At 46.4% G+C, this 19,393-nt stretch overlaps 1 protein-coding gene across 1 annotated transcript in view; it reads left to right on the forward strand.

The window, feature by feature from the left end:
* The first annotated feature begins 417 nt into the window (after window positions 1-417).
* MAOB (monoamine oxidase B) overlaps window positions 418-19,393 on the forward strand; it is a 113,381-nt gene continuing 94,405 nt past the window's right edge. The window contains exon 1 of the mRNA XM_078065446.1: window positions 418-552. Within this exon, the coding sequence (XP_077921572.1) occupies window positions 507-552 (46 nt within the window). The 5' untranslated portion in view covers window positions 418-506. The remainder of the gene's footprint in view (window positions 553-19,393) is intronic.

The following is a 19,393-nucleotide window of genomic DNA, read 5'->3' on the forward strand; positions in this document are numbered from 1 at the left end:
GTAAAATGGGTTGTTGGAAGCCTTAACCGGAATCATGCATGCAAAGCGCTTAATGCGGTGCCTGGGATCTGGAAAGCACTCGGTGAATGCTTGCTATTATTTGTATTGCTCCATTTGGGGGAGTAAGTGGGGGGCTGAAGGAAGCCATCCCCACGCGCCACCCTCCCAGCCCCCTCCCCCCCCCCCCACCAGCTGGATAGCGCACGAGGGAGGCGCGTGGGAAATAAAGACTGTGCAGGAGGCCGGGGGCTGAGGGCTCCCGGGAGGCCCCCTCCCCCCTCCCCCCTCCGCCCCCCCTTGCAGGCCCCAGGTGATCTCTCCGCCCCCGGCGCCCGCCCTCCCCAGGTCCGGGCGGTGGAGCTGCGGGCGGGGGCGGGGCCCGGGGCGGGCGATATAGCGGCTGGGCGGCGGCGCTAGTGCGCGGGGGCAGCAGCGCGGCGGGCGGGGGCCGAGACCCAGACTGCCGAGCAGCGGGCACCGGGGAGGCCCGGAGCGGGGCGAGCGCCATGAGCCGCAAATGCGATGTGGTCGTGGTGGGGGGCGGCATCTCAGGTCAGTCGCGGCGGCGGCCCTCCTTCCTCCTCCTGCGCCCGGACAGGTGGCCGCCCGGGGGTGGGGGGGGTAGGCGCGCGGGCGGCGGAGGGCCGAGGGTCCTGGGGCGGGGGCGGAGGCTGGCCCCGGGCCCCCCCCCCCGAGACTCTCTGCGCACTGGCGGGGATCTCGCGGGTCCCGAGCGCCGAGCACGGAGCCTCCCTCGCGGGCAGGATTTGGTGCGGTCCTGGACAGAGGTGGGGGGCTGAAAGTCTGGAAAGCTTGGGGCCCGGCTTTGCACTTCTCCCTCCGAAGGCTGCCAGGCCTACGCTTGGGGGAATTTTCGAGGCAAGGAGAAAGGGGGCCGGCAGGCGAGAGATTTCTACTAGGGGGTGACGCCAAGGTCCGTCACTTTTTCCAAGCAAAGATCAGTCCTTTGCTCCAACGTGACTTGGACGCTCTGCGCCCTCGTTGGAAGCAGGCGTGCACCACAACGTGTTGTAATTCTGGTAGCAGGCAAACGACCTGGAACAGCTCCTGGGTCCGAAAGCAGGGATTGGGCCCCCGGGGCGATCGATTGTCAAAGACCGGTCCTGAGCCTGCCTCTTTGTATTTCTGTGATTGTCATGGGTCTCTCTGGGGCAGCCGGTCCTTTGGGGCAAATAGCTCTTCTCCTCTCACCCCCTCCCCCCCCCCCCCGACTTAGAGCAGGATGAACAAGTTGGGTGAACAAGTCCAACAGGGCTGGAATGGAGAAACTTGACTCTCTGGCCTAGCCTGTGTGGGCAGGGTTGGGGACAGAGACCACCCTCTGAGACACAGAGACACCACAGGGCACAAAGACAGAAGCCAGAGGGAGGGATGGAGGTCAGTGGGGAAACTTACCCTCTGAGGAGGGCGGACCATGTGGGGTGGGGTTAGTAGGATTAAGCAATGCTCCCAGAACAGCCTAACAGAACCGTGGGGATGCTTAGGCCCAAATCCCAGGGTCTCCTGGTGCCTGCGGAGTAATTAGGACACCTCCCCAAACCATGGATGTGTTGGCCAACACTTGCCCTGGCCAGGTCTCAGGAGCAAGGTCAGTCCTTGCTCCCCAGGAGTGGGCAGGATAGAGGGGCCCTGACTCTGCTGGACCTGGTGAGTAAACCAAGGCCTTGGATGTTGGGTGCTGATCCTGGTTCTGTGCTGCTCCCTCCGCTCTAGGCCTCACCTCTGGGTCAGATCTCAGGCTACCACTTCTGTTTGTGGGGCCCTCCTGAGCTCGCTCGTGCCAGACTCTGTGTCCGGTGCTGCAGGTACTTAGATTCCTAGGCACGATGGCATGCTAAGGTGGGTCAAGGCTATATCGATTCTCTTTCCTGTCAGTATTTTTGGCATTTTTCTCCTCTAGGAACGTGGACTTAAAAACATAGCTACCTAGGTGCTTTAGAAAATATTACTCAGTGCTTCTTGGTGCTGCCTTGCATAACATCCCATCTTACAGAAACTGAAGGTTCTCTTGCCAGGCCCCCAAAGTCCTGTTTTTGCCCCAAGTCTAATGGATTCAGGTTTTTCTATTCCGCCCCCCCCTTATTTTGCCCTTTCTGATTCATACTCCAGACCTTCAAGATCACTCAAATTAGTCATGTTGGACTCATTCAGGAAGGGTAGACAAGGGTTTGGCTATTTTTGCAAGCAGTGGTGAACCTCTGCATTCACCCTCAAACTCTCAAAAGAGGGGACAGGTGAATAGATCTGCCTTTTCTCAAGAACAGTACATGGGATAGGCATTGTTCTCAAAACCAAGAAAGCAGGGTTCCAAGGCCTTAACTCAATTGCTTTATCTGCTGCATGAGGGCAACACCAATTAGTCATAGCTAGATTACAGGGTCATCACAAGAATGGATCATATTGCTTTTGCCCTGGAAGGTTTGTCCATCCAGGAAAGGAGATGAGATACCCAAACAAAGACAATACAGGGTCGAAAGTGGTACATGCCACAAGAGGAATTTGTTCATTAATTCATTATTCATTCATGCAATGACCATTTACTTCCTGTTCCACATCCTATCCCGAAGGGAATAGAAGATGAGTTATAAGGATGTTGCCCTGGGGGCATTCACAAGCTAATGTGGGAGACAGAGTCCTGAACAATAAATACTCATGACCTCTGATAAGATGCTTTAGTGGTGCATGCACAAAGTCCCAGGGAAGGTGATTGGAGAGAATGTCGAACTCTGCCTGAGAAAAATCTGGGCAGACTTCACAGAGGAGGTGACATTTGAAGCAGGTCTTAAAGGATGAATAGGAGTTCAGCAGGAGACTAGATGTAGAAAGCCTTTGGAGCTGAGGAACAGCTGATATAAAATCACAAACTTGAAAGAACACAGTAGCACGTTTAGGAAACCTCGAGAACTTCAGTGTGGAGAGTTGAGGGGGGGCGGGGTCTGGTGGGATGAATTGTAGGGAGGCTTGTACATCATCCCCAACAGGTTTAGTTCTTTGTGTGGTCAATGAATGAGTACTGAGGATTTTTCATTCACAGAGTGACAGGTGTCAAGTGACTGGAATATGGTGATGGTATTAGCAAGAAGAGGGACGTGACGGGGAAGAGCAGGTTTGGGAGAAGGATGAAGCACAGAGAGTCGGAGGTGCCGGGAGGACGCCAGGGAGAGATGTCTAGCAGGTGGAAATGCAGGGAGGAAGTTGGGTTCACAGATGCGGGCGGCGGCGAAGTTTTAGCTGAAGCCACTGAAGCAAATGAAATGAAGGAAACCAAGAGAGAGAAGCGAGGACGCCCAGGACAGGCTGGGGGCGGGGGGGCAGCGGTGGAAGGGAGGAAGGTGTTTCAGTCATTCTCTGTAGTTTGAGGAGGAAACAGATGCTGAAAGACACTTAGTTAACCTCACACCTTGGCTGAGATATTGTCTCCCAGGACTGCCCTCCTGAATCCCCCCTGGATTAGATGCCTCTGTTTTACTTTCCCCTGCCCCCTGGTTCTTCTCCAGGAGTTTGTAATGGTTCACTTTCCCCTCCAATAGGGCTGTGAGCCCCTGGAGCCCAGGGAGGTGACCTTTAACTTTACACCGACAAAGTAGCAATTGATTGGATCCAAAACTGACATCCGCCGACTTCCAAACCCTTTTGCATTTCCCGCCAAATCACACGGAGGGCGGGAGAGGGGCTCAAATTGGAATTTTAGGATTAGTAGGTGACCACCACAGTGATGTACGTTTAGAAGTGCCTGAATTTGACTCTGGTTTTTAAAATGTGTTAATTATTAAACTTGGCACCTTCTGCTAGCTCTCTGATAGTTTTTCAAGCCGTCAGCAAATTTTAATTGCTCTGTTTAGATGAGCAATTAAGGGAGGTGCAGCTGGTTAATGTACAACTTTCTTTTTTGATGTTTGAAAAATTCCGGGGAAGTTGTGGAATAGCTCCTTGAGAAATGTGCGCGGCCTATAAATGCATACCTCCTGAAATCTCTTCTGCCCAAGGAGCAGGTGATCTCTGGGGTTTTGACAGAGTAACAGCATTTCCCACATGGAGCTGGAGGGCAGCATATTGTTTCTTGTCCTGTGTTTGGGTTGGTGAAACCATGGAAACTATCTTTTGCAATTCTGGAATGGCTCTTGCTCAATCCTCAAAATAAAAGCTAATAAAAAAAAAAAAAAGGGAAATTCGAAGCAGAAAGGAGGATGTTTTTGCCAGGCTTGAGAAAAGAGATTCAACCATCTGAGGTCGGTTGGCACTTGGCCGAGATCCTGCGACAGTCAGAACCAGCCTGGCAGGTGATCTGTGTGGGCCAGGGGAGGGAGCCTGCTAGGGGCTGGTGGGCCCGGCCTGGGCAAGAACTGTCGCAGATGGCCTATGAGGGATCATGAATTGAGGGATGCAGTAGGCGGATGTGGCCTGTTGTGTTAAAGGCAAAACTTCGTCTTCGCCTTTGATGAGGAGAGGCAGAGGACATCACTGGGGTCCTAGAACCCACCTGAATGTTCTGAAAAATAATGGTGTTACAGAAGTGCCTGGAAATCTGTAGATCCCCGTCCAAGAGAGGCTACAGAGAGAGAGCCAGCATGGCAGCGTGAAAACAATAGATACTTTAGTGTCACACGGGCTCATGAGGGATCCCATTTCCTACCCTTCCCTACTGTGTCACCATAAAAGTTCCATCACCCGCCCCCCACCCCCCCGGGGCCTCATCTTCTACATGAGACTCCTAATGCCTTTATCAGCACGAGGGGGCTGTTGCTAGGATGAGAAAGAATGTACGTGCCGGTCATTACAGCTTCAGCTTATGCCTTTTGGAAAATACATCCTTGTTGAGTCGCTAGGATTTTTCAGTCTGCGGGAGAAGAAGCAGGCATTTCTGTGCGATCACTTCCTTCTCTTCACCCACTAAGGATTTTTCTTGCTGTGCGGCATTTATAAGATAGCAACAGGATGCAAGGTACGGGGGCTGGCATCAGTAGGGACCTGCCCGATTCCAGCCTCCTCCTGCCCCACCCCATCCCTTTACTCCCTCCAGTGAGGGGCCTCCCAAGCTCAGGCTCACCTGGGGCTCTGGGACTCACCATATTCATCATCAGGAGAAACTTCGGCAGCCCCGGATCTGGCTATCAGCAGCACCCCAGCCTGGGTGTTCAGATTCTGACCCGGGCCTCATTCCAGCCACCTAACTCCTGTCTTCATTATAATCACAAATGTATGAATAGTACATGCAAATACTATTGATTCATAGAACAGGATTAATTGCTTATTAATAATAAATAATAACAAAGAGTTAGCATTTCGAGTGCTGTCCACACGCCGGGCAAGGCGTGAGGAGCTTGACTTTTCCCAGCAGCTCTGTGAGGGTTAAGAAAGCCAAAGCCTTGTACTTTCTGCCTGATTCTAATACCTGGGGCACATCGGTGGGAGGGGCCTGCCTGCTGGGCCACATGGGCGGAGCCAGGCGCCACTAGGGGCATGATTTCTGAATCCTTCTATATCCTCCAGGTTTCGGGCTTGGCTTGGCCGGTATCCGTGGCAGCAATTTCCTCTGCTTCAGGCGGGGCGTTGAGGTCGAGGCCCCCCTGTCCTACAGGGCAGGGCTAGAGCCGAGGGTTAAGAGCGCGGCGTCTACCCTGGTTCCACCACGAATTAGCTGTGCCACCTTGAGAGACATCGGTAACCTTCCCATGTCTTCATTTTCTCATTCAGAAGATAGGGATAAGCATGGTATCCACTTCGCAAAGCGGTGGAGAGGATTAAATGAGAAAATGCCTGCAAAGGGCTTGGCATCCGGCAAGCACACGGTAGACACTGGTTATCATTGTTCATCAGGCTGACAAATGGCCACTGACCACAGATGGGTCTGCCCTGGCACCATGCCAGCCGACTCCACTGTCGAACTTCGGGTTGAGAAAATGGTTAGTGTCTGGGCATGCAGTAACACACACGTACACACACACGCACACACACTCATGGACTATTATCCCATACAGGGATGCTGCCTCCCAGCCCTACTTTCTTGGCTTGTATATGATTTACTTGCACAGATAGATACAAGAAAGCCAGCAGCAAAATTTGAAGAACAATCTTAAACTCTAATTACTTTGAAGATATATGTGAGAGAGAGAAAGACGTAAGAAATTCTGACTGCAGAACGCATTTCTATTACGAACACTTCTCATGCATTCGGTGCCCGGCAGATGTTGATGTTAAGATCACCCCACTGTTACTCAGTTTGGCATTTGTTTCCTTGTTTGATTTCTTCTGCTTCCAGTGAAAATGTCATCTCAGGAGCAGCTAGTTCCGGTCTGTTAACCTTTGCCCATTATCAGAGCGGGCCACTTCCTGTGTGACACGAACTTGGAATGTGTTTCGACATCGTTTGTTCACACTCCCGTGGCTGCAAAGATGTACACATTGAGAGGATTTTAGTAATGCGGCCGATAATGGATGTCATCAAAATTGGTTTTAAAACACTACAGCTCGTAACTGAAAATCAGCTTGCTTTCGCGATTCCTGCATTTTTTTTAAAGATTTTATTTATTTATTTGACAGAGAGAGACACAGCAAGAGAGGGAACACAAGCAAGGGGGAGTGGGAGAGGGAGAAGCAGGCTTCTCGCCGAGCAGGGAGCCGGATGTGGGGCTTGATCCGGGGACCCTGGGATCATGACCTGAGCTGAAGGCAGATGCTTATCTGAGCCACCCAGGTGCCCTTCCTGCATTTTTAAAAAATATTTTATTTATTTATTTATTAGAGAGAGCATAAGCAGGGAAGAGAGGAAGAAGCGGGTTCCCTGTGAGCAGGGAGCCCGATGCGGGGCTTGATCCCAGGACCCCGGGATCATGACCTGAGCCAAAGGCAGATGCTTAACCAACTGAGCCACCGAGACACCCCCTGTATTTTTGACAGTAAATACACAGGTGGCCCCTCTGGTCAAATTTATCCTATGAATGTGATGAGCTCATCTAATTTTAACTTACTTCTTTAACATTTTGGACCCGAGTTGCACTTCCATGTTCCTTTGACACATAAAGTCCACAAAATGTTTCAGGCCAACTATTATTTCTCCAGATATCCATAATGACAACTAGTATGTTATCACCAAATTCGAATATGCTAGTACATTTCTTTATTCCTATCAAGATTCACACTATATATGCATACGTGCTTGACTGATGAATATGGAATTCGAACTTCTACAGTTTGAATAACATTTAAAATTAGTGACTATTGGGGCACCTGGGTAGTTCAGTCGGTTAAGTGTCTGACTCTTGATTTTGGCTCAGGTCATGATCTCAGGGTGGTGAGATCGTGTCCCATGTTGGACTCTGTGCTCTGTGTGGAGGCTACTTAAGATTCTCTCTCTCCCTCTGCCCAACTCTCCACCCCCCCGCTCGTGCTCTCTCTCTTTCTAAAAAATAAAAAAAAAGATTAGTGACTATTAAATTATTACAGGTGACAAGATCATAGTGTAATGGCAGATGTCAGTCAGCACCTGGGACAAATGAAATGTGTACAATTGCAGGTGACCCTGTATCGGAACTACCACTAACCAGTTTCATCTTTGGATTTTTATGACTATTTTACCTACAGTCTTACCAGTTTTAATTTCACTAACCTGTTTACTGACGTGTTTTAAGCATCTGTGAACCCTCGTCTGAGCATAGGCTGGTCAAAATCCAGGACTTCGTGTGGTCTATGTCCCCATCTCTGGTGTTTAGCAAGGAACCCTGCCCACCCTAGCTCCCAGAAATGGAATCACATTGGTAGAATCCCTCCATCAGGCTCATGGGTCCTCCCAGGGTTTGGACCCAGAGAAAGTACGCTCCACAGCTAGAAACCTATAGAAAAAATGGAGCGAACCTTTCACCTTCTCAAGGAAGCAGGATAACCCAGAAGTTAAAGGCAAGGACTCTAGGGGTCTAGGGCTTAGGTTCAAATCCTCCCTCTATCCCTAAATGTGTAGCTTGGGTTATTTACCTACTTCCCCAGACTCCAGATCCTTGTTTATAAAGTGGAGTGAGGGCCCTGGGACTAACTCCTGGAACGGTCGGTCAGTCAGTGTTAACTCTGCCTTTTTTACAAGTCAACGGGCAGTATTTTTTTTTAAGAGATTTTATTTATTTATTTTAGAGAGGGGAGGAGCAGAGGGAAAAGGAAACAATCTCCAGCAGACTCCGTGCTGAGCGCAGAGCTGGACACGGGGCTCGATCCCAGGACCCTGAGATCACAACCTGAGTTGAAACCAAGAGTCAGATGCTTAACCAAGTGAGCCACCCAAGCGCCCCGTCAATGAGCAGTTATTAACTGAGGGGATCCTGGAAATATACAAGATCAAATACTCTTCTAAGTCCCAAAATGAGCCAAATTGAGAGGCTGTGTTCAGAATGAGTGTTTTTATCCCCATAGCAGAATGCTTTGGAGATTTTTTTAAAAGATTTTATTTTATTTGAGAGAGAATGCACACACATGTGTGCGCATGAGAGAGAGAGAGAGAACACAAGCAGGGGGAGGAGCAGAGGGAGAAGCAGACTCCCCGCTGAGCAGGGAGCCCTATGCGGGGCTCGATCCCAGGACCCTGAGATCATGACCTGAGCCCAAGGCAGACACTTAACCGACTGAGCCACCCAGGCGCCCCAGAATGCTTTGGAGATTTGCTCAGGTTAAATGTGCAGGATTGCCAATTTGGAAGGGCCTCAAGTTTGTTAAGGTTATCTTTTTAAGTAGTGTCCCTGCATAAAAGTAATTATTTCCCTTAAGAGAGGGGGCATTAATGGTATAAAATTCCTTTCTGATTAGGAACATCCAGGTCCCATAAATTTCTTTTTTTTTTTTTTCTTAAATTTTTTTTTTTTTTAAGATTTTATTTATTTATTTGAGAGAGAGAATGAGATAGAGAGAGAGAGCATGAGAGCGGGGAGGGGCAGAGAGAGAAGCAGACTCCCTGCTGAGCAGGGAGCCCGATTCTTTTTTTTTTTTTAAAGATTTTATTTATTTATTTGACAGAGAGCACAAGCAGAGGGAGAGGGAGAAGGAGAAGCAGGCTCCCCACAGAGTAGGGGAGCCTGATGCGGGGCTCGATCCCAGGACCCCAGGATCATGACCTGAGCCGCCCAGGCGGCCCCCATAAATTTTTTACAAGCTAAAAAAAAAAAAAGTTTGCTTTAATAGAATCATTGGTGACTGAAGATGGAAGCATTTTAATAAAGTTTCACCTCTTAGGGAGAACACCTGGTTTTCTGTCCCAGGAAAAGCACGCCAAGAGAGGCCAAAGGGCTGAGCCCAGGCCTCACAGCCACTTCTTTTGAATAAATTACTGTCCTGGGGGATGAACTCCCCACTTTATGAGCAAGTCCAATCGGAACAAGAACCTGACCGAATGGTGCTGGGTAGAAGGTAAAAAACACTAATATTTCCCGAGCACTGTTTCTACTTTTATTTTCATGTTCACAGAATGGATCCATTTTCAGCTTCCTCAGTTAACTCAGTAAACAAAGGTACTATAGAAAACCAAGTCCCAGGGGGCAATGTTTTTAAACGCCAGCATATGTTTATTTCCTGAAGAGAGGTACAGAAAGAGTGGTTAAGACCAAGCTCTTACCCTCAGAACACTTAAAATACAGCCGGAGACAAAGCAATAAGGAACGATTAAAAATAATATGTAAAGGGGCGCCTGGGTGGCTCAGTTGTTAAGCGTCTGCCTTCGGCTCAGGTCATGATCCCAGGGTCCTGGGATCGAGCCCTGCATCAGGCTCCCTGCTCAGCAGGAAGCCTCCTTCTCCCTCTCCCACGCCCCCTGCTTGTATTCCCTCTCTCGCTGTGTCTCTCTCTGTCAAATAAATAAAATCTTAAAAAAAAAAAAATAATATGTAAGTTTCGTATAACACCTAGTGTTCCACAACTAATGAATTGTTGAACACTACATCAATTAATGATGTTGTATTATATGTTGGCTAATTGAACATAATAATAAAAAGAATAAGATTAATATGTAAGTGAACTCCTTACTGTGGTACCCAAGGCCTAAGTTGGATAGAAGAAATCATTGAAGACCCAAGGAGTTGGAGAAGGCGTCATTAAGGGAATGAAATGTGAACAGGTGCTTGATGAACAGCCAAGGTTTGGGTGGGTAGACAAGAAGAGAAAGGTTTTAAAGGTCGGAGGAATAAAACAAATCATAGAGCTATAGGCTCCAGTTAACAGCTAGTATTTCTATTCATAGGAAGCTAGAAAGCCCAGCAAAGCAAGAATAATAGGATGGGGAGATGTGGATAATAAAGTTAGTAGAAGGAGGGCAGGATCAAACAGTGAGACATTGAAAAGCCAAGTGATGGGGCGCCTGCCTGGTTCAGTGGGTAGAGCATGCGACTCTCGATCTCAGGGCTGTGAGCTCGAGCCTCGCTTTGGGTGTAAAGATGACTTAAAAATAAAATCTTAAAAAAAAAAAAAGCCAGGGGGAGCCTTGCTTCTCCCTCTTCCTCTGCCTCTGCTGCTGCCCCTGCTGTGCTCTCTCTCTGTCAAATAAATAAATAAAAAAATCTTAAAAAAAAGAAAAGCCAAGTGAATAGATAGGTTTTCTGTGGTTGGAAAGAGGGAGCTGTTGAAAATTTTTGCTGTAAAGATAAGGTGGCCAGGTATGAGCCTGACAGGTGGAGGAGGGTAACCGAGGAGCCATAGAAACCAGGAAATGGGTAGAAATTCTGGAACAGGTTGAGAGGTGACTGGCTGCTGATAATGAATTGGGTAATCCTGACTCTTAAGGGTAGTTGCAAGAGAAAGTGGGAGAGGGGAGGCAAGGATGGAAGAAGGCCTTCAAAGGCACTTTGCTTTCTTCTGTTTTGCTGAGAGCCTACCCAAGAAAGGAAGTATCACAAAAATAGTAATTCATGTTTTCCCTCTGAGGTTTTATAACTGGAATTGAAGGACGTGACTGTATTTAAAATTTTCCTCTTTTTTTGAGATTAAATCAAAGAGTTTTCTGCCCAAGGGCTGTGACCCAGCTTACTCAGTAACAAACACACATCTTGGGCAGTCTCAAACACAAAGTGAATAGTTCATCCTATTTGTTATGTCAAAGTTGTCACTGAAACCTACTGTTTTGTGAAAGAGGGCAAAATCAGAAAGCACCTTCAGGTAGGAATAACCTTTCAAATGTTAGCCAAGTTAACATAGTCCCTGTTTAATGATACCTCAAGTGGTACCTCTAGTTAATTTCCACTTTATGTCAGAAGGTTAAGATCTTGACCTGATGTTCATCATCTCTTCCGTAGGACATTTTTTACTTTAGCCACATCTTCCTCCTCAACATTTATCAGAATTGCACAATGAGGAAAGTGTCCTGCTAGATCCTTAATTTTATTTGCTGTCCTTCCAGCCTGAATAACCACTCCCCTTTTGGATTACCTCTCAAACATTTCCAATGATTCTTTTATGTTGAATTTGTAATCCTGACCCCATGTTTTGGAGTTGGAGCTACTTTTTCATTCCTGTGATTCCAGCTGTGTTTCTGTCTTTAATTGTCTTTGTAATTATGTCTTTTTTTAAAAAAAGATTTTATTTATTTATTTGACAGAGAGAGACGCAGCGAGAGAGGGAACACAAGCAGGGGGAGTGGGAGAGGGAGAAGCAGGCTTCCTGCGGAGCAGGGAGCCCGATGCGGGGCTCGATCCCAGGACCCTGGGATCATGACCTGAGCCAAAGACAGATGCTTAACGACTGAGCCACCCAGGCGCCTCTATAATTATGTCTTTAATTCCATCTCGCTTCTTTGGGTTATTTTTCAGTTTTCTACATTAAAGCAATGAGCTCTTTAGAAAAGCTTTTGTTATTCAACAGGGCCCCTTTTTCGTATGATTTAGGATAAAGTAAAAAATTAATAAGCAAATAATTTAATAACCAAAATTCCCTCAAAAATTTTTTTAAATTTTTTTTAAAGATTTCATTTATTTATTTGAGAGAGAGAGCACGAGAGTGAGGTGAGGGGGCAGAGGGAGAAGCAGACTCCCCGCTGAGCAGGGAGCACGGTGCGGGGCTCCATCCCGGGACCCTGGGATCATGACCTGAGCCGTAGGCAGGCGCTTAATGGACTGAGCCACCCAGGCACCCCTCCCTCAACAATTTTTAAGAAGAAAGGCTACTGATGTAAATGAAAGATGAAATCACAGGGGTGCCTGGGTGGCTCAGTTAGTTGAGCATCTGAATCTTGATTCCGGCTCAGGTCGTGATCCCAGGGTCCTGAGATCGAGCCCCACTCAGCTTGGGGAGTCTGCTTGTCTCCCTCTCCCTCTGCCCCTCCCCCTGCCTGCACACGCACACGTACTCGCTCTCTCTCAATGTCTCTTAAATAAATAAATAAATCTTTAAAAAAAAAGAAGATTCTATCTCTCCCCCTTCCACTGCTCTTCCCCCCCCAAGCATGCATGCACACTCCCTGTCTATCCCTAAAAAACAAAACAAAACAAACAAAAAAGGAAATCACAGAAAAAAAAGAAAGATGAAATCACATTTTTTTCTTGGTGATTTATAGTTTAAGGAAGTTTTTTGGAGACATGGGAACGTTTTTTAGTAACACAAATTGTAGAAATAATACGTATTTATTATGAACATCTGTAAATTGCAGAAAAGGACAAAAAGAAAGTGAAAATCACCCATAATTGATCCCCACCAAAAACACCTCTGTTACTAATGTCACCTATTTTTTTTTTGCACATCGCCTATTGAATCTGTTTATTTGTTTTAAATAAATAATAACATGACTGCTTAATCATCTCTTAAGTGCTCTCTTCCCATAAGATATTGGTACCTTTATATTTCCTCATAGGATTGTATTTATTTAAGCAACGTCCTATTGCTAAAGATTTGTATTTCCAAACTTCTGCTGTTTTAAACAATGCTATTATGAACATCCTTATACCTAAACCATTGTGCATAATTCTGATTATTTCTTTGGGAAATTTCTAGAAATAAATGTTGGGCATCCTTTGAAGGCCTTTAATTATTATTGCGAAATTGTCATTCCCAAAAGAATTTTTACCAGTTTACTTTACGGTGGAATTGTAATAATGGGCTTCTTAGTTACTTCAACAGGCAACCAACCATCCGCCCGCCCCCGGCACAATACAGAGAAAGCCATGGTTCTTTACCAGTTCGTAGTTGTCATTTAATGAAGTTGTAGGGACTAGAAAGTACAAATGTCTTCAGCTTTGTAAAATTTCCGTAGTGGCAAGTAAATTTTGCCCTCTGCAACTGGTTTTTGCGATGAGTGCTTTATGCCTGCCATTATTATATTTTTTTATAGTACTTCTAATTTTTTGGATGCCATTTATCCCGTGCGTCCAGAAGTTTGACATCACTAATTAGATAATTCTGTTGTGCTTCAGTGCAGAAAAGAAAATAGCCCTGTAACAAATCGTTTTCTATGATTAATTATTTTTACCCATCTAGATAAGACATGGGTATAGCCTTTGTCCACAGAGGATCACACAGCTGTTTCATGTTTTACATTTTAATTTCCTCTCTGGTTTGCATTCCAATCTAGATTTTAGTTTATTTGGGAGTCCTATAAGGTACATTTGACTGTTTCAGAATAGCCCTTTCAGGCTACGCCAGTTAGTCGAAATCAAACAGCCCTTGTTAAGCACTGATGATAAGCACAGACAAAGGTGTACGTGCATATGAGCTCTTCAGTTCGTCAAATGTGTTTTCCCATCCTGTTGTTTCTGCAGGGCAGAAAAAGAAGTCAAGTTTGCTCATTCCTTGATGAATTCGTTCATTCAATAAAGGCTTATCGAATGCCCTATTTACCAAGCATTGAGCTGGCGTGGGAATAGACAGATGGGTAATACATGTTTCCATCTTTGAGGGGTACACCAAGCAGACAGAGACGCATACAGGTGAATGCTCGGAGGGGTGGTGGGTGCTGAGAAAGATACGTGCATCTGATTCATTTGCCAGAGAGGAGAGGAGGATGAGAGCGTCACTTCAGGGCCTCAAAGAACCTGAAGGAACATTTAGTGAGAGGATTTATTGGAGAGCTAATTGGCCAATTCAAATATTTGTCCTTAAAATAGAGCTCTAAGTGGTTGAAATTTAAATCTGCGCTCTAATATACACAGGCCATTGAGACTGCAGTTTCGCTCTTCTTACTGTTGGCCCTAAAATGGCAGCGTGGTGGATGCCATTTGGCTGCCCGAACCCCCTTCGGGGCAGTTATTCCCCCACCTGCTGAGAGTGTTGACCGCCTGCTGGTTCCCTGCGGAGTCCCTCTCTGGAAATTGCCCTTGACTGAGGGGAGCCGAGTCACCCAAGAGCATGTCCCTTCCTTTGGGGGCACCCTGCAACAGATGTGGGGGTATAGAGGCCTGGCCCCCTTGCCTCACTTCAGGACAGCTCTGACGGGCCCTCTCAGCTCTGGAGCTTCCTGTGGAATTGACTGAGGCCTCTGTCGTTGACTACATCTCAGTTCAACTCCTCTCTCTGACCAGTCCTCCTTCCCTTACTTCTTGACACCCGTTGAACCCTGATGAAGCTCCTAGTGCGGATTTGCCTCAGAGGCTGCTGGCCCTGGACCCTAATCTAGATAGACAAGAGTTGAACAGTATTTTTGTTCTGCAGATCACAAGATGTTCTAACCATGAAGTTTGCGTCAGTTGGAGGCAGAGGCCCAGGGAGAGTGCTGAGCCTCATCAGTTCTGGATCTTTTAGGTGCTCTGAATCCCCAGAACAGGGTGGAGGGTGGGGGCTGACTTTTACAAGCCCAAACAAGCTCCAGGGAATCTAACACTCTTACCACTCTGTGAGCTGATTTAGAGCTGAGATTCACAGCCTCTTAGCTGGAATTGCTACAAATATAGATCTCTTCCTTTATCGGAAACATTTGTGGCAGGGTAACCAAGGGATAAATTATGGAACAAACAACCATAATCTGTGAAGACTAGACACAGAAGGTCGCGGACTGCCTATCTATCCCAGGCTACCATTTTGGGCCCAGCTCAGATTCTGGGTTCTTGGCAAAATAGTATTGTTGGTGCACACCTCTCTTCTTCCCATAATCCTGCTACTATTTTATGCAGCTTCCTGTAGGATTTCTCACAGGGAATTGAAGATACTAAAAGTGATTGTAAACATGGGCAACAGAATCCAAGATGGGCCAGGGAGAAAGTGAGGGAGCTGGTTGGTAGCGTTTGAGTGGAGAGGTTAACAGGTTGTCGGTCTTTGGTCAAAGGACATTCATCATAGAGGGGTCTGACAAATGAACTAGAAAGATCGTGATCGTGAAGGAGTGTGTTGTAGAGTTTTCACAGGTAACTTTTTGACTGTACTTCTTGGAAATGACCACTGATAACATTTAAATGAGTTACAACGTTTTGGATTGGCATGTCCAAAGATACGCTTCTCTGTGCAATTGAATAGATGATTTAAGAGGAGAAAGAGAGAAAGATCCTGTTCTTCCCATGCCCCAGCAAGCCAAACCTTACAGAGCTAGACTATTAGTATTACGATGACATTAACACTTTGAGGATTCTGTTCTCTGATTGAAAAAAAAAAAACAAAGCACATTACTTACGGAAATATCTATAAAAGGAAATGGTAGGCTAGTTTCTAATCCTGTGATGCAGCCCCTTATGTTTGCTATCTACCCCAAATCTTGGCTGGTAGCATGCTGATCTCTTTCTATCTGCTGTTAGTCTTTCATTTAGAAAACATGAAGTGAGTGCCTTCTACGTGCTAGATGCCAGGAATGAACATCAGGAAAAGGTTCCAGCTTAACACACACACACACACGAGAGAAATGAGATGGAATTACATTTCCTGTGCCTATTCATTGTTGGTTGCGCATACCAAAAAAAAAAAATGTGCTTTTTAAATAAAGGAAGCATCTGTGTATCTTTACAGAGCTCACCTTTGGGCCAAGTCAGAATGGATGCTGAGATGACTCTGGTTTTGGTTTCCGGGTGCTGTGTCATCTGCTAGTTTTTTTCAGGCCTACTCGTAGGTGGTATGATCATTTTGGCCTTCTGAGGGGTGAAATATACATGCTTTTTTTTTTTTTTTCATCGGAAATCGGGCTGCATGCAGGAGCGGCCAGAGTCTGAAAGGAAATCACATGGTCCCAGTTGATAAAAGGCAGAACATCCAAAATACACTGCCTGTGATCTGCTTTTCTCCTCTTGTTCCTTTCTCTCTGATATCGTGGAGAATGTGTCCAAGGGGAAAATGAGTTTTCTGTAGATAAATCAGTCTGCTGGTCCACAATATTGAGCTTCCAGCAGACAGGTCTGAGAAATGGAAAAAAGTACAAAGAGGTTAAGATGACTCTAAGGTGGGGTGGGGAAAGCAAAAACATTTTGTTGCAGAAGAAAAATCATTTGGGACTTGGGCTTGCTTTTTTCCTGGGTTTTAGTTGTCAAACAAAAACTATGAAAAGCTGGTAAAAATGACAAAACATTTTTTTCTCCTCCTCTGTTCTTATAAACGTACGTTTCAGGAAACCTGTCTTTTTAAATCTGGGTCCCTTCCCTCTGGATGAATTCCTTTGAAAGGAATTTGTGGGTTTCAAGATTGCCGGAGAATAAGTTTAAAACCAATCTTTAAAATTAAAAGCATTAGTGAATTTTACGTTTCCAGTGAAGATATATATAGATATAGATACATATATGTCAGCTAACATGTTTGAATCCCTTTTCTTTGAAAACAGGGATTGGAAAAAAATGTGAGCACTTAGAATTTAAACCCGTCTTCAAACCACGCACTCTATCTGCAAACTCTTGGCATCAGTTTTTAATATTTTTCAAATACAATGAAGACTTCAGTGATGATGAAAAGGGACATCTGCAAATAATTTGCAAAGTGAGAGCTTATTCAATCTCGCTGCTAGAATAATTGCAGCTATGGGTGAAGAACAAATCAAAAATACATATGCAAAATGTAGAAATAATATCTGCCCGATATTTCTCAAGGACCTCGGTTGCATGTAATTCTAGTATGCATGAGAAAGGCAATATTAGGTTTTTCGTTCTCAACAAATCCATCCTTCCTATAAGGTGATATGTGCAATATATTGATCTGTGTACTTTTACATTAAGTGGAAGGTCAGAAAGAGATGAGGAACAGAAACACAGGTTGAGAGCTTATATTTCTCTCACACTGTTACTTGTCTGGTTGGATATTTTTTGCTACATCTTTGGCATCTGAGCTTTGTGGTACAGAGCAGTATGGGGTATTTGGCCCCTGTAAACTCTTACTCAACTATTAGTATTTCCTGAAGTAGTTCCCACAATCTAAGGAAAGATTTTCCAGCTTCTCGTGCTATGTATTAACTGGACATTTGAAGACATCACTTCTTTTCTTTTTTCTTTTTTTTTTTTTATTTGAGAGAGAGCGAGAGAACAAGCACAAGCAGGGGAAGCAGCAGAGGGAGAGGGAGAAGCAGGCTCCCCACCGAGCAGGGAGCCCGATGTGGGGCTCGATCCCAGGACCCTGGGATCATGACCTGAGCTAAAGGCAGATGCTTCACCAACTGAGCCACCCAGGCGCCCCGACATCACCTCTTTTCATCCCCTCCATTCCAAGGTCCTGCTTCCCTCCCACCTGTCTGGCTTCTCCTTCAGTATCCTTGGCCCGCTCCTACTTGCTTCACCTCCAGTGTTCCCTGTTTTGGGAAACAGAACCACTTTCAGACTAGTTTTTAAGCCAAGCCCCTTGCCATTTGTACCAGACACTGTGGGATCCCCACATCGCCCCTCAGCACCCATTTCTGTATACAGGGACCTAGAGCTTCTGACCACCTTAAGTCTTTGCTTGGGGCCTTTCTCTGGCCACTGGAGCCCCCCCACCCCCCGACCTTGGCTCCAACCCAGGATGGGCCAGCAATGCACTGGGGTTAATGTCCCTAGGAGCAACCATCTGCTCCTAGGACTGACATGCTAAATGACCTGGATTCTTCACCTGTCAGTTGGAATCACTGAGGCATGTTCTACATGGTCACCCAGAGCTCCCCCTCCAGTGGAATGGAGCCCCAGTTGCCCACAGTGGCAACCTGCTCCATACTACGCCCCTCATTGCCTACCTTCCCTTCCTTGTCTCACCTCCCCGGAGCCTGTGAGGGCTTCTTGAGATCGCTTCCCAAATAAACTAGTGGCATCCAACTCCCCTGTTTCAGGGTCTACCTTTGGATACTAGATACTATCTATTTTCTTCTCTTCTCCGCTTATTACTCCTAAAGCCCTATTAGTTCCAGTTTTAAAATGTAGGTCAGACCAGTGCACCTGACCCGTCTCCATGCCCCCTCCTGATCTGGGGCTCCTCACGTGGACCACTGTTGTTCCCAGAGTCTGCTCATTTGCATCCTGCCATTCGGTCCAGTCCTCTCTGCTCCGTGTTTTTTTTTTTTTTTTTCTTTTTTATCATGATAAAATCTAGACAACATAAAATACACCAGTTGAACCATTCTTAAGGGTACAGTTCAGCCGCATGAAGGACATCCACACTGTCATGCAACCATCACCACCATCTATCCCCAGAATTTTGTCATCATCCTAAGCTGACATCCTATCCCCATTAAACATGGATTCCCCATTCCTTGCTCTCCTCAGCCCCTGGCAACCCCCATTCTGCTTTCTGACCCCCACGAATTTGACTACTTGGGGAACTTCATATGAACGGAATCATACAGTATTTGTCCTTTTATGTCTGGCTTCTTTCACTTACCATAATATCTTCAAGGTGTATCTGCCCAATTCGTTCTTACACTAAAGGAAGAATAACTTGGTTTTAATGAGGAAAAAATTCAACTTTTGATATTTTTAAGCCACAAAAAATGTTTATGGCCAGAAGCGAAGCAAATGAAGTCGTTCCAATACAAAGCTAATTATCCGTTGGCCTTCCCCCCATCCTAACCCTCCTGAGGTGACCCCTATTAATAGCCTGGCATGTATTCTTCCAGACTGTTCTCCTGGCAGGGCAATCTTTCTAAAATACAAGTCTTAAGAGGTTACTCCTCTGCTTCACACCCTTCAGTGGCTTCCATTAACCCCAGGATTAAGTCCAGAATGATGACTGTGGCCCAGACACACTGGAGGCCCGACCCCTGCTTACCTCAGTAACGTCATCGGCCACAGGTGTCTTGGCTCTGCAGCCACACCGGCCCACGGTCACGTCCTCGAATAATCTGCCTCAGGCTCTAGCCTTTGTACTTGCTCTTCTCCACATGGAATCTCTTTCCAGCTCTTCTCCCCCCACCTGCCACTTTGGTGACTCTTGACCATCTTTCAGAGCTGACTTTCAAACTCATTTTTGGGGGCGCCTGGGTGGCTCAGTCATTGAACTTCTGCCTTCGGCTCAGGTCATGATCCCAGGGTCCTGGGATCGAGCCTCGCATCGGGCT

This window comes from Halichoerus grypus, chromosome X, assembly GCF_964656455.1.
Source record: "Halichoerus grypus chromosome X, mHalGry1.hap1.1, whole genome shotgun sequence".
Lineage (NCBI taxonomy): Eukaryota > Metazoa > Chordata > Mammalia > Carnivora > Phocidae > Halichoerus > Halichoerus grypus.